Source organism: Drosophila obscura, unplaced genomic scaffold (genome assembly GCF_018151105.1).
Source record: "Drosophila obscura isolate BZ-5 IFL unplaced genomic scaffold, ASM1815110v1 contig_181, whole genome shotgun sequence".
Classification (NCBI taxonomy): domain Eukaryota; kingdom Metazoa; phylum Arthropoda; class Insecta; order Diptera; family Drosophilidae; genus Drosophila; species Drosophila obscura.
The window spans coordinates 772,072-786,078 of NW_024542769.1; the positions used below are offsets into that span (position 1 = coordinate 772,072).

Genomic DNA, 14,007 nt, shown 5'->3' on the forward strand with positions numbered 1-14,007 from the left:
GGCTATTTAGCGAATCGTGGGTGCAGAAAGCAGCTATCGATACTTTGTAAATATCGATGTATGAAATAGCAGAACAGCGATGAACTTGAAAGTGTTGGTCCGTTTCGAAATATGATTTAATATAATTTACTACCAAAAGCTAACATGAATGAAACTATAGATGAAGAGCTGTTTACTGCTAACATCAGACCCTCGACCGCATCAACGCCAATGGGCAACACTCTCCCACGCTTGCACAATAGCTTGATTCAACACGCAATCGGCCTGTGCCGGCTTCTATATATACAGGATGTTGCTGCCTGGAGGGAGTGGTCCACGGATATGGCCGAGTTTCAAGATCTCACACCACATGAAGCGTGCGCTAAGTTTCGACACGAGGTTCTGCCTATTGTGAACACCTACCAATTGTCGCTGAGGGTCAGAAAGCGCCTGAGGCTGCTGGATCTGCATCCGTGCTTTCGTCGCATCGAACAGGGATATCAGTACGAGCCAGATTGTGAGCTAGCCACGTGCTTCGTACTGCAAGCGAATCGGGATTTTCGCCTGGTCAGCGCGTTACGAACGGTAAATAGAGGCTCGGCTTTGAGGGAAGATATGAATTAATTGGCATTTTATTCACATTCAATCCACTCCCAGTCTAGAGACTTCGACCAAGCCTCCCACACTGTGCTCATTAACGACGAGGCAATTGAGCAGAAAGTCTGTGTTGGCTACAACTTCAAGGTCTCGCCGGAGACTGCCAGCCTGTTCTCGGTCATGGTCTCCACTAATTTGGAATTATCGATTGGTCAGATGCACGATTTGGCCGAGATCCATCGTCGCTTGCGGCGCGCAAAGCAATCCTTTGAGGACACCGCCAAACTCTTGCCATTCCGCAGGAGTATAAACTATTTGGTCTATAATATGGGTATATATGTCAATCTAAAAACGAAAATATGTGAAGCAATTAATAGAAACTATGATTAATAGACAGATTAGACATTAAGGATTTGTTTTTTTTTAAGAAATACTGAAGAGACTTAAGACGTAATATATTATTGTACATATTTATAAATTCTAAAATGTCTCATCGATTAGTTGCTTTGTCTAGCTGCCATTTTTACGGGTAAATGAGAACTGGAATCCAAGTCCATCAAAATTGGGTGACTTCTTTGCAACGACAACTGCACGATTGCTATTCACGTCAAAGTCGTCGGGCATGGTAGATCCACAGAGTGTTTGCACTAGTCCCTCGCTTGCATCCGGCAAAACCTTGTAGAATTTAATATTATCCAGATTACAATTGGTCTCCGTGCCCATGTTGAAGTCTGGAAAATACAAAAATAGCAATAAAAAAAAGTCAGAAACCAACTGACATGGCGCCTACCCGTGAAACTGATCCTCAGGATGCTGCCTGCTGGCACTGATATACGCCAAGTGCACAGCGAGTGATTCCGATTGTCGTAGGGGGGATTGGCCAAGTTGCCAAAGTCATCGCCCAAAGAGATGTCGCCACCACAGCCGTTGGGAAATTCGTTACTGGTGGAGTAGTAGAACAATCGCAGAGAAGCAACGCCCGCGCTCGCAATGCGAAGCTGATTGGACGTCGTGAATCTCAATGTGGGGCTCGACAAGAATCTGGTCGCGTGGAGGACTGGCCTATTGGTGTTCAGGTCGCTTATCTATGTTGTGGGAAGGCACAGCTTTAGATGGTTTGGTTTTGACGACTGCTGGCGCAACTACTCACGTTCAGATACTTTAGGCTAGACTCCATATCGAATAACAGAAACAGCAGGTTCAGAGTCACACTGTAGCCATCGGGCACTCGAATGTCCACGCTGCAGTTGGCCAAACCGTAGTCTTGGATGGATTCGCTCAGCTGCGTATAGTTGCGACCACAAGCTGAAATTTTCACAATATTTAGGTCCAATTTCCCCAAGTAAAAGTACAAATTTTGCTTACGTTTATTCTGCCTGACTATCACTTCAAACCCAGTGGAGTCTGTCAGCTCTTCGCTATGGAATGTTAGTTGGAAATTCGAGTTATCAGGCGACGACAATCTCTTGAAGGTATTGTTCAACTGGCCGCATAAATAGTGCGGCGTCTGCAATTGTTTGCAATGTTTAACATTTTCAATAAACTTTGTTCCCACGATATTCAACTTACCCACGTTTCGGATATAAGCAGGTAGTCCACGCATTTACCCGTCAGCTGGGACACTTCCCTTAAATTGAGCCACCGTATCTCGACTTCCGTCTGCACCGCTGATTGAATCGTCCAAGTGCAGTGAACGCTTCCCTCAACGCTTTTCCTCGTGCTGTTGTCCCCTGGGATGGCCAGTTTGATGCTCTGCAGGAAAAGTCAATTACAATTATAGAATCCATTCAAATCAAGTCCCTAGGACAAGCTCACCCACCTCGTTTGAACGCAGTTGATATTCGGTCTCTCCACAGATTGTACGTTCCATTTGCAGAATCAATTCGAAGCTCACGTTTTGCGCCTCGTTGGAGGTGCCGCTCAGCTTGATCGCCAGGTCTGAATAGGAGCTGAAGAGCTTTGTACGATTGCCGGCCAGGTCATAGTACTTGCCGAGGCTTTGGCTCTGAGCGGCGGCGCTGTCAATAATCTCCAGGTAGGAGCCCAGATAGGAACCAGACGGCTGGAACTGTCTCAGCTGCACGGACAGCCGATGTCCAGGCGGGGCGCTGGCCTTGAACATGCACAGCAGCTGCTCGGAGGCAGTCACCTTGTAGTTACGCATGAGGCTCATCCGGGGCAGATCAGCGTCCAGAGCAATGCGCTCGTTACAGTTGGGGGTGAATCGCACAGCGGCCAGGAAGCCCCGAAAACTGTTCGATCCATCCGAGTGGGAGACAATTAGCGCCTCGTTGCTGTCCACCATAATGGTAGGTGGCTGCGTGGTCAAGTTACCGCACAGACGGGCCACGCGCTGTTCAATGTTCGGCACCATGCTGCCGCCCTTGTAGACCGCCAGGTAATCGTATCGACAGTTCCGGCTCTCCTCCAGATCAAAGTACTTGAACACCAGAACGATGGCGTGCTGGGGTGGCGCCGTCACACGCCATTCGCAGTGCCTATTGTGGGCATACGACCGCACATCCCCATCGAGCTGCGGCGGACGCAGAGAGAAGGGTGCGCTGTAGTTTCCGCCGCAGCCCAGCAGCTGGTACTCCAGCTTAAACTGTCGCAATGTGGGCGAAATGTACTGCAGACGGAGCTCCTTGTAGCCATTTACCTCGAAGTCCGGGCAGAACTTCTCCCCGGACTGCTCCTCTTCCCCAGAGCTGGAGCTGTAGCTCGAGCCTGGGCTGTAGACCTTAAAGAAGGACCTGTTGCAGGCGTATGCAGTCCAAGGGCGGCGCCCCACACTTGTCACGCTGGCCACCAACTGCTCCTGGCTGTCCGTTAGGATCACGTAGCTGCAGTTGAGCAGCAAACTGAACGATGCCTGCCAGCTGGGATTGCGACGGGTCTGCAGCTCCGCGGAGGCACGCACTGTGACGTCGCAACTGGGGGAGACTGTAAAGCTGAAGCCGTCGCCGGTGACGTTGCCATTGGTGCGAAATACCACTCGCATGCGGAACGCCTCAACTTTCAGTGGTGTAGGCAGCTGTCGGCCGCATAGGTTGGCCACCTCGGTCCAAACTGCCGCCGGCTCCTGGCTGTCATTGCTCTGCTGCACACTCAGCCGATCATTGGTGCAGTTCGGGGACGTTTCAATGAAGAACCGCCCTTGGAACTTCAGCAAGAGGGACAGTTCCGTATTGGTGCTAAACTCCCATATGAGCTCCATGTTGTTCTTGTAGTCCGTCCCATTGATCGTTATGGGCGCCGTGGTCCTCTGGTCGACGCGTATCACACTCCCTGGCAAAGGGTTTGCTCGTCGCTTGGTCTCCAGCCGGAACCAACTGCGACCAGGTCGGTGCTGTTCTGTATGGTAAACCACCTTGGACTGGACCTTACCCAGCCGCGTGCTGTTCATCGTCATGCCGCGGCAGAGGCGCCCCAACAGTGCGCGACCCGCAAAGATCACAATGTACTCGCGGTCGCAGCTATCGCTGAGGCTCACGTTTCCCTCGAGCGCATAGCCACTGCTGCCCTCCAGCGTCCACACGCACTCCAGCGCCCCATACTCCTCGCCGATGGTTGCCATTAGCTGCGGTGACTCTATGGTGAGGCCTTCGTCTACCTGCAGTTGACCGCCACAGTTGTGGCGGCGATAGGTGGCCCGAAAGCGCCTCAGTTTGACATTTTTGCTCTGGCTCAGGGAGATTCGTCCGGGCGTGGATGGCATTGAGACGTAGGTATTGGTGACATTCGTGGACATGTAATTGACAAAGCGGAAGCCTTCGTCTCTGAACACTACCGAGGGACCGGCACGGCTCCAGTACACATACTCCACCACTCTGAAGGTGAGTGTGGATCCGCTGAGGCCCGCATAGTTGATGGTGCAGTAGTAGACAGGCAGCTGGCTGAGACTTTGGATGGAGAGAGCACCGGCTGACTGGTCTCCAATGTCTGGCGGGCACTGTGACGGTTGGCTGGAGCTGTAGCGGGCACGCAGCGGTATGGTGGTCAGATCCAGTTGGGTAGTGATGATGCTGACCAGCATTATGTTGTCGCTGGACTCGATGATGCCGCTGCCATTGTATGCATCAATCCGGAAATCGGTGATCTTTGTGAGCTGATTGAAATCGTTGTAGAATGCAAACTGCGGTTGAATCTCACTCCTCCTCCAGCTGCAAAATATACAACGATATTTAAGTTGATATTCAATTAAATTACACATTATTATACGTGATTGATTATGAATGGAATTGTAATTATGTGTGGGAGGATCGCTGTAGGACTTTAAATAAATCCTAAAAATGTCGGTATTTTTTCTCGCTCACTCTTCGTTTGATTTACTGCTCGAGACACAGCTGAGCCCACAGTAGCTGTATGCAAGAATAAGCGCGCACTCACCCCCTAGTTTCATTACGAATGACCACACGTATATCGGCTAGATTGAGGAACTCGAGACGTACGGTCTGGCCTTTGGGCACAGTGATTTTCCAGCGGCAGACTCTCAGCCAGGAGGACTGAGCGGACGGCGCATTGGCTGGAATCTCAAGAGTGCCAGAGGCGGCATTCATCTCGCGGGAGCATGTGCCGGTTATCCGGTCGTAGCGAATCTTGAAGCCGCGATAGCTGTTCACATTGCTGACCGCTATGAAGCGGATTCCCAACTCGTTGATGTTGAGGGTCACGTCCGGTGGGTGGGATCCGCCGTCCAGTACCAGTAGAGGGGTCTGCTGACCAGACACATCGGCTAGGTCCACGAATTCGAGTCGATCGCTGTTGTTCTGCCCCTTCTCCGGGCTGTACGGCAGATGCAGATCGCTGATGTTGAGCCGGATGTACGAACCACGCGGCAGCTTGATGCTGTACTCGCAGACAGCCGGTTTCGGGTAGCCGCCCAGGGCCGGATAATTCACGGAGCTGATGAATCCCATGGCGGCAGTGGACAGACCGCCACAGGCACTCAGCGATACGTTCAGCCGAAAGCCGGCGTGCGGCTCGTCTAGTTGCGTCTGATAGTGCACCATGAGAACATTGCCTGAGCTGCGCAACGTCGTTGGGGGCCGTCGGCAGGTGTGTAGGAGTCTGCGCGCCAGTGTGGTGGAGCCATCGAAGAGCTCCACGGTCTCCTTCTCGCATTGGCGCAGACTCAGATCGAATAAACGGTCGTCGAAGGTGGCCGCAATGACCTCGCCGGGCGGCGCCAGCACCAGCCAAGTGCACTCCGCATGGGGATGCGGCAGATAGGGATAGCCCGGCGTCGTAATGCTGTACGTGCTGGCCAGTCGTGTCAGCTGGATCTCGCCGTCGCATTCGCTGTACTCACGGTACGTGAGGTTCCAGTAGTTGTGCTCCGGATTGATTGATCGCGGCGGCACCACGTATTTGATGTACGCATGGGAGCCGCTGGTGCGATACGAGCCTTTGTCCAAGCTCATCTGGTTGCAGAACTTGCCGTCCTGAAAGAAGGGCGACCTGTCGTCCAGGCCATCGTAGATGAGTCCGTAGACGGGGCACGTAACGTTGACGGCTGTGCGGGCGGCATAGGCTATGCTAATCTCTATTTTTCGGCCCGGTCGCACTTCGATGTGCCACTCGCAATTCCTGCCCATGGCCAGCCCGGCTCGTATTTGTGCGTCCAAAATGGTAGCCACGGGAGCCGTCATATTCGAGCCACATGTCGCACGCACAATGGCCCTGAAGCCGCGTCCATTGATGGATGCATCGCTCTTGAACTGCAGCCTCAGATGCGGAGTGCCATGCAATCGCTGGATGAGTGGCCCGCCCTTGCTGCCATTGCAGATGCGCAGCTCATTGGTCCAGTGGCTCAGATCGCTGGAGCTCTGGATGTTCAGGTAGTCGACCAAGCAATCGGTGTACACCTCCAGATCGACCTCATAGAGGTCCGCGTAGGTATGCTGGGTGGGATCCTCGGCCCTGACAGTCCACTGGCAGTTCAGGTTGGGCGCATAGCCGTTCGGGTAACCAGGGGATTTCACCATCAAACGCGCACTGGCGGACACCGTAAACTCCTTGTTGCACTCGTCGTTCTGCACGGTTCTGTTGCCCTTAACCAGGTCACTGCTGAGCACACGCCACTTCAATCGGAATGCATTAAAGTCTGTGTTGAGTGTCCTCAAATAGAGAACATTGCTGCTGGAGATGAACTGCCAGGGCGAGGCTTCAATGCTCACCTCCAACGCCGAGTCATCGAAGCCATCGAACAGCTACAAAAGACAGATGGAGGAATACAAGAGATTTAATGGACTGTGGGGAATGTGCGGGTAATGTCCTGGGTGCCCAGGGCTCACCTGTAGGCCACCTATGTACTCCTCAAAGTTCAGGGCCACAACCACATTGCGCCTCACAAAAATGCGCCAACTGAAGGGCTGCTCGTCAGCGCGCACTGCGAGGATGGGCGGCGACTCGATCGTACCATTGGTCTCCCACTTGATTTCATTGTCGTGCACTGCCGAGAAGTGAAAGTTAGTCGGGACAGGGCTGGGGACTTTGACTCCTCCACTCACCGTAGCTCCAGTGCAGCTTGAAACCGTCGGCGCTGTTGCCGGGCACGCTGCGGAATTTGATCCACAGCTGCGATTGTATAACCAGCGGCTGTTCGGGCATCTTGCGGTCGCAGTAGAGCCCCAGCAGACGTTCGTCGACGCCTGCACGCAGCTCGAGAAAGTCCTCGTTGCAGTGCTCGGAGGGCACAATGTTCAGTGAATCGAATGTGACCGCCAGGGAGTTTCCGGCATTAACGCCGATGCGCCACAGGCACTCAACGTTCGCCGGATAGCTGTCCGGATAGTTGGGAGAGCTCAGGCTGCCGCGGACGGAGCTGATATTGCCGCCGCAAGTGTTCTCCAGGCTGCTGAACTGCGCCACCAGAGCGATCCCATTGGCCAGGACACGGACATTGCTGGCAGGCACCACCAGATTGGCCGGATGCTCGTTGCACAGGCTGTAGAGCACCACCTGGTCATCGTCGTTGAGCAGCTGCAGTCCCTCCCTGGTCGTGCAGTTCTTCGCTGCAGTTTTGGGGCAACCGGGACACTCCAGCTGGTTGATGCTCAGGCTCAGCTTGGTGCCCTCCGGCGCCACCACCAGCCAGTTGCAGTCCTCGTCCAGTCGCGACCTCAGATAGCCCACGCCGGCCGACAGCGTGCCGCCGCATTGGCGCTCAAAGTGAAGGGCAAATCTGCCCCAGCTTCCCGGCTGCGCCCTGAACTGCACTCGCACTCGCTGGCCGTGGACCAGGCGTATCAGTGGCTGCTGCTCGCCACAGGCCCGCTCCAGGAAAATCTCCGCATTGTCCGCATCCACCTTGGTCAGTTCCACAAAGGAGTCCGAGCAATTGGCAGAACTGGTGAGGTTGAACTGCTCGAATCGCAACCGGATGCCATAGCTTTCCGGTACCTAGAAACACAAAAAGAATTACTCTTCGCTCTTGGCGAATGCAGCACTTGGTGGGGCGGGGCGACCTACCTCCACTATCCAAAGGCAATCCACCTCCGAGGAGTAGTTGAGGGGAGCGAGACCCTCCTCGATTGTGTTGGCATCATAGAAGCCTGGCGAGGCAATGACCCCACTGCTGGCACGCACAGAGCCGCCGCAACTGGCTGGTACTTGGGCGTACGTGGCCTTGAAATATTTCCTTGCCACCGATGCGCTGCTCTGGAAGCGCACGTGCAGTACGTTGCCCGGCGAGGTGAATGTCTGCGTGGAGGTCTCCGACTGACAGCTGCGGTAGAGCACGCGGCCATCCGGCGTAGAGACTGTTATCAAATCCTGGAGGCACTCTCGCTGGGGCGGATCGATATACAGCTCCTGCAGCAGCAATCGTATTTGCTTGCCCTCCGGCGCACTGATGACCCAATCGCAGGACAGATCGACGCTGAATGGGGCATTGGGCGAGCCAAAGGTACCACCCAATTCCTGGAGATGTTCACCGCAGCCAATGCGCTTGTACTCGGCGCGAAAGCCCCGTGCCTGCATCTCGCTGTCGCTGCTGAATTTGAGCAGCAGACGATTGCCCTTACTGGTGATGGGAGCCACGCCCTCGTTGCTGCATAGTCGCCGTTCCTCCAGCAGCTGGTCGTCCTTCATGTCACTGAGCATCACATAGTCAAAGTCACAGCTACCAGGCTCGTACTGCTCCACCGAGAGATGCGAAAAGACCAGATGGATGTGATTCCGCCTACCGTCGGCGCGTATATCCCACTCACAGGACATGAAGGGCGGATAGTTATCCGGGAAGTTGGGCGACTCAATGGCCCCCTGGAGGTTCTCCAGGCGCACCCTGCAGTCCGTTGCATAGTTCAGCACAAAGCTGGTGCCGTCGGGCGACTCGTCACCCACATCGTAGCGCACGAGCACGCGATTAGTGCTGGAGTTGAGCACAAAACTGCTTGTCTCATTGCAGCGCAGTGGCAGTGCACGACTGCTCGTGGTGGGTCCATCAAAAATGGTTAGATGTCCGCTGCATAGGTTATCTTCGCGGCTCTCGATCTGCAGTGTTACCTGCGAGCCCTCGGCCACAACAATCTGCCAGTCACAGGCCAAGGCGCCAAGGTTTCCTGCCATTGAGTGCGGCGAGTGTATGGATCCCTTCGGAGAGTTGAGCTTGCCGCCACATCCTTCGCCAACCTGCTGCCAGTTGAGTAGGAATCCACTCTCCTCCACGCTGCTGTCAGAGCTGAAGCTAACGAACAGCGCGTTGCCAAACGAGGGCAATCGGGGGGGTATCTGTGTGCCACAGTATCTGCCAATCAGTGGAGACTGGGCCGAGTCGCCATTCCTGCAGAACGAAACGATTCGAGGAGCTTTCGTCAGCGTCAGCCAAGTGAACTCTCGCTGCGATCTCACCTGATCTCCAAATAGTCGCTGTGGCACTCACGGCCCATAACCTCCAGACTGAAGTTCGAGACAACCAGCTCAAGGCGCTGGCCGAGCGGTGCTCGAATGATCCATTCACAGTTCTGCGATGCGCCATATGGTCGCGGCCAGTTCGGTGACTTGATTACGCCGTAGCGTTGAGTGGAACGCACTTTGCAATCTGGATAAAAGTATAATTAAGTTTAAAAACAGGAGACGTTAAGAGTGCTCTAATTCTACAAGTAAAAATCTAGTTATTGTTCGGTAATTGCAGTGCTCACTGTACAAGCAACAGGCCTTTCGTTCTAGGCATCGAAGCTGCTCTCGCGCTCTAGGCTCTCTCTTTCCCTGTATCTCTTGCGCTCTTTCTAAGATCCGATTGAATTCGGCTGGACTCTGCATTATCTAAGAATTAATGAAATCAAATGAATTACCACTTTCCACATGTTTGTAAGTGATCATCACTAATGTCATGGGCCGTTCTTTTCTAAAGACCAAGGTCAAGGGATCAGCATCAAAGGTTTCCTCAAAATTCGATTCATAGCTGCAAAAAACCAGAAAAAAAAGAATATTCGAATATTTGAAATTAATTACATGAGATTGGGATTTTACCTGTTTAGAAGCAATCCAGGATTGGTGCTATTATCATACACGGAAAATTGCCCGTTCTCGTTCTCGAGAATCTGGAATACGCTGATTAATTTCCGGCCCGGCTCATCGAATATCCACTGACAGAAGGGCTCTGTGATATGTGCCAATACACGCTTCCTGTCTGTTTGAGTCCAATAACCTCCGCAGCCCGTATATGAAAAGCTGTAGTCAACAACCAAGCCACGGCCACTGCTGGATCCATGGAATACCATTGTCGCCTGGTTGGTATGTGCCATCAGCACGAGATCTCCAACCGTCTTGTGTATGCGGCGCTTCTCATCTCTCGACAGATAAACCTGTAAAGGGATGTTGGTCATACTGTGGTCATGCTGTACAACAAATCGCACCTACGTCTAAATAATTGGTTTGATTTCCATCATCAGTGGCATTCGAGTCGGCGCCTAGCGATAGGTCTTTGATGATAAGCTTCACGAGCGTGTTCAATGGCCCAACTATCTTGTATGTGCAGGTCATATCATCCAGATAGGAGTGCGGATAGTTGGGCGTTCTGATGGTGCCCAAAATGCCTCCGAAATTTCCACTGCACACTGCATAATAAATATTTAGTTCAGCATTGATTAAATGTATATCTTTATGATGGATTACCTCTGCTGTAGCTCAGCTCGAAGCTCTTTTCCAGCTTCAGCCCATTCAGGGCATATTCGTAGCGCACGAGCACTACGTTGCCGCTGGAGATCAGCGGCTCAAGTTCGCTGGCCTCGGGCTGTCCGCAGAGACGTCGCATCAGGGGCGACTCATCGGTACGTCCGTTGAAGATCTCGATCTTCTGCAATCGACAATCCCCGGAGAGCAGCAGGTTAACGTGTTCGAATTCCAGCTTGATTTGTGTACCACTTGGCTGCTCGATTAGATATAGGCAAACCTCTGCATCAATGTGGCCACTGATACGGCCGTGCGACTCCATGTAGTGGCCACCGCAGCCCGGCTGGCCGGGCACCACCTCGTAGTGCAGCTGGAATGAGCTGTCGGCGCGCAGCGCAGCCGTGTGGAGGTCGATCTGCAGGCTGTTGGATGAGCTGTAAAGCGGTGCCGGCTGTGACGACGCGCAGCTCTTCAGCATTTCCCGATCAGAGTCGTACACGGTCAGGTAGCTGCCGTTCAGTCCCTGGCTACAGTAAGGGTCAGCAGATGCTCCGCCAATGCCCAGCGTTATGTCGTAGAACCGCAACAGCAGACGAGTGCCGTAGGGGGCTGTCAGCTGCCAGCGACAGTCTAGGCCGGCTCGCGCCTTGCCAGGATAGCCGGGGGAGCGCAGTATGCCAGTCTGGCCTAATGTCAGCTTGGCCAACGTGTCGCCACAGGAGAAGGGTAGGGAGCTCCAGACGAGGTGAAAGCCGCTCCCTTGCGTAGCATTGTCGGAGCGGAACCAAAAGAACACCTGCTCCTGGGTGGAGACAATGCTTTTGTTGCCCAGCTGACTGCCGCAGAATCTGCCGATGAGCTTGTACGCCAACGATGGACCGTCGTGCAACTGTAGGAAGTCGGCGGAACAGTCGGTGCTTTCCTGCAGATCGAATTGTGTGAAGGTTATGTTGAGCACATGACCTGGAGGCGTGCGTATGATGAAGGGACACCGCTCGTCGGGCTGGTAGTCACCGTCAGCGCTGTTGGGTGGAAAATGGAGCTGGCCCGTGGGTCCTCGCAGAGTGGATCCGCAGTAAAAGCGCTGGTTGGAGCAACGCGTGCCAGTGTAGCCGGCGGGACAGTTGCATTGGTACTGCTCGCCCGGCAGAAGACGACAGGTGCCGCCGTTCAGACAAGGACTGGGGTGGCAGGCGTCCGAATCCGTTTCGTTGCACAAGACTCCTTTGTATCCCGGCTGGCAAATGCATGTGCTGCCGCGTCCAATGTGGACGCAGGTGGCGTTGTTCTGGCACAGATGCTGGTAGCATGTGTCGCGGGTGGAGTCTTTTGTGCATCCGTCCGCGCCGTAGCCGTGACCGTAGCTGCCCAGTGGACAGGTACAGACGACCGTGCCAGAGATGTACTCGCATTTCGCCTCTGCATGACAAATTCGTTCGCCATCACATGAGTTCGACTCGGTAGCCATGCAGCTGCTTCCGTCGCCTGTCCAGCCCACTGGACAACGGCCACACAAATGGGAGCCCTCGGTATTGATGCAGGTTACATGCGGTTGCAGGCTGCAGCCGCCGTTTGTCACGGTGCACTCGTCTATGTCGCGGCAGAACCGGCCGTCTCCGGTGTAGCCCGGCGGACAGGAGCCACATCGATAGCTGCCTGGCAGATTGATGCACTCGTTGTGGCAGGGATTCACGCTGGGCGCGCACTCATCCACGTCACGGGTGCAGGGGCTAGCGCTAGCTGTCGTGACATTAGTGTCGGCCCAGGTCCAGCCCTGATCACAGACACACACGTAGCCGGCGGGGGAGCTGACCGAGTGAACGCACGTGCCATGTTCTCCGCACATTTCGCTCGAATCGCCGGCAAGGCATTTATTCTGGCGCAGTCGGCAATGGGTGCCAGAGTATCCATTGCGGCAAACGCAACTAAAATTTGGTTCATGTATAAACAAATCATCGACGTCTGAGACTCTACTTACCGAAAACTTCCAGGCGTGTTTATGCATCGGCCATTGTTCACGCAGGCAGCCAGATCGGTTCCAGCCAAATCGAAGCATTCGTTAACATCATCCTCGCAGGTGGGGCCCTACAACCAAAACAAATATCATGGTGGATCCGATCCGACTGTAAAAGTCTATTCGAATAACAATAATTGTACAATAAAGCATCTTTGCAGATCTAACGGGACAAAAGTTACTAATTTACCAACACTGCACGTACTGCAGTGATAGCGGGAGGCTGGCACGTATACAATTATTATGTATGTATGTATGTATGTATGTGTACACACATACAAAAACATGCCGCCTTGCAAAGCCAATTTGTAATTGATCAGTTACTTATTTTTTTTTTTATTTCGTTACTTAATTGAATGACTAAATTGTGAGAATCCGCGGCATTATTTAAAGTGAATCTAGAAATCAACTTGAAATGGTTTTGTCTCCTTGAAATGATCAATGGAGTCCTCCGCCAGGTAATCCACGCGCGTAAGGTCATGCACTAAAATCTGTATGTTCATTTAAACATGTGATTCTATACTCTGCTGGCATAAGGTGACTTGCGAGCATCACATGAATATGAATCCGCCCCCATTCGATGACACAGAGACGCCCCCGTGGATGTACTCACTTGCCAGCCAGCAGCACAATCACATTGGAAGGCCTTGTATTCGTCGTAGCAGGTACCTCCGTTCTGACATGGGCTCGACTGGCACTCGTCCTTGGCCAGAAAGACTTGTATTCTCGCCAGCGTAGTCGAGACACGCTCTATCCGCTGTAGTTGCCGGCGCAGGACCCGCTGGTTAAGCCCGCTACGCCGCGTGTTGTTACGCATGTTGAAGAAGCGCTTTTCCAATCGAGTGAGACTGCGCTGTACCACACGGAACTGGTCCTTCTGCACGTCCACCGACAATGGCTCACGTCGGGCCGCAACCTGTCGAGCAGTGACCACCTGTAGGCGTCGCTGGAGAAGCGGAAGCACATCCACATCGTTGACCATCACCGTGGCAGCCTCGCCCATAAGTCGAAAAGTCACATTCTGATCTGGGGCTGCCTTCAGGAGCAGGTTGCCGTTCTCCTGCCTTGTGATCACTGCCCGTTCTTCCCGTTCATCTGAAGATGCTTCCAGCTCCAGGAAAAAAACGCACAACACCAGCAAACACAATATATTCAGCGTATTAGAACGCATTTTCACTCATTTTCACAGATGCTGGATAGGAGGATATATGCACTGATTGATTGGTGGATAGAATACACGTAGAACACGGGAAACAATTTCAACTATACGCGGAACGAAATGCACGGGATACTGGTGCTAG

At 53.3% G+C, this 14,007-nt stretch overlaps 2 protein-coding genes across 2 annotated transcripts; one reads left to right on the plus strand and one right to left on the minus strand.

The window, feature by feature from the left end:
- Positions 1 to 66: 66 nt before the first annotated feature.
- On the plus strand, positions 67 to 1,050 carry LOC111076738. Its single transcript, XM_022370655.2, has 2 exons — positions 67 to 564; positions 637 to 1,050. Exons 1-2 carry the CDS (start codon positions 145 to 147, stop codon positions 964 to 966), a joined length of 750 nt encoding a protein of 249 aa, XP_022226347.1. The 5' UTR covers positions 67 to 144; the 3' UTR covers positions 967 to 1,050.
- LOC111076736 (cubilin homolog) lies at positions 950 to 14,007 on the minus strand. The gene is made up of 17 exons (XM_022370653.2): positions 13,320 to 14,007; positions 12,671 to 12,777; positions 10,696 to 12,617; positions 10,441 to 10,637; positions 10,051 to 10,385; positions 9,873 to 9,982; positions 9,430 to 9,619; positions 8,050 to 9,361; positions 7,089 to 7,980; positions 6,873 to 7,030; positions 4,966 to 6,788; positions 2,396 to 4,739; positions 2,146 to 2,328; positions 1,942 to 2,083; positions 1,727 to 1,881; positions 1,367 to 1,661; positions 950 to 1,307 (listed from the first exon to the last, which is right to left on the minus strand). Exons 1-17 carry the CDS (start codon positions 13,875 to 13,877, stop codon positions 1,087 to 1,089), a joined length of 10,944 nt encoding a protein of 3,647 aa, XP_022226345.2. The 5' UTR covers positions 13,878 to 14,007; the 3' UTR covers positions 950 to 1,086.

Excerpts from the sequence above, each read along its gene's own strand:
- LOC111076738 (XM_022370655.2), top strand. The coding sequence starts at position 145 with ATGAATGAAACTATAGATGAAGAGCTGTTTACTGCTAACATCAGACCC. Across the intron at positions 565-636 it reads TGGTCAGCGCGTTACGAACG|TCTAGAGACTTCGACCAAGC; the intron begins GTAAATAGAGGC and ends ATCCACTCCCAG.
- LOC111076736 (XM_022370653.2), bottom strand. The coding sequence starts at position 13,877 with ATGCGTTCTAATACGCTGAATATATTGTGTTTGCTGGTGTTGTGCGTT. Across the intron at positions 9,983-10,050 it reads CCTGGATTGCTTCTAAACAG|CTATGAATCGAATTTTGAGG; the intron begins GTAAAATCCCAA and ends GGTTTTTTGCAG. Across the intron at positions 2,084-2,145 it reads TGCTTATATCCGAAACGTGG|ACGCCGCACTATTTATGCGG; the intron begins GTAAGTTGAATA and ends AAACAATTGCAG.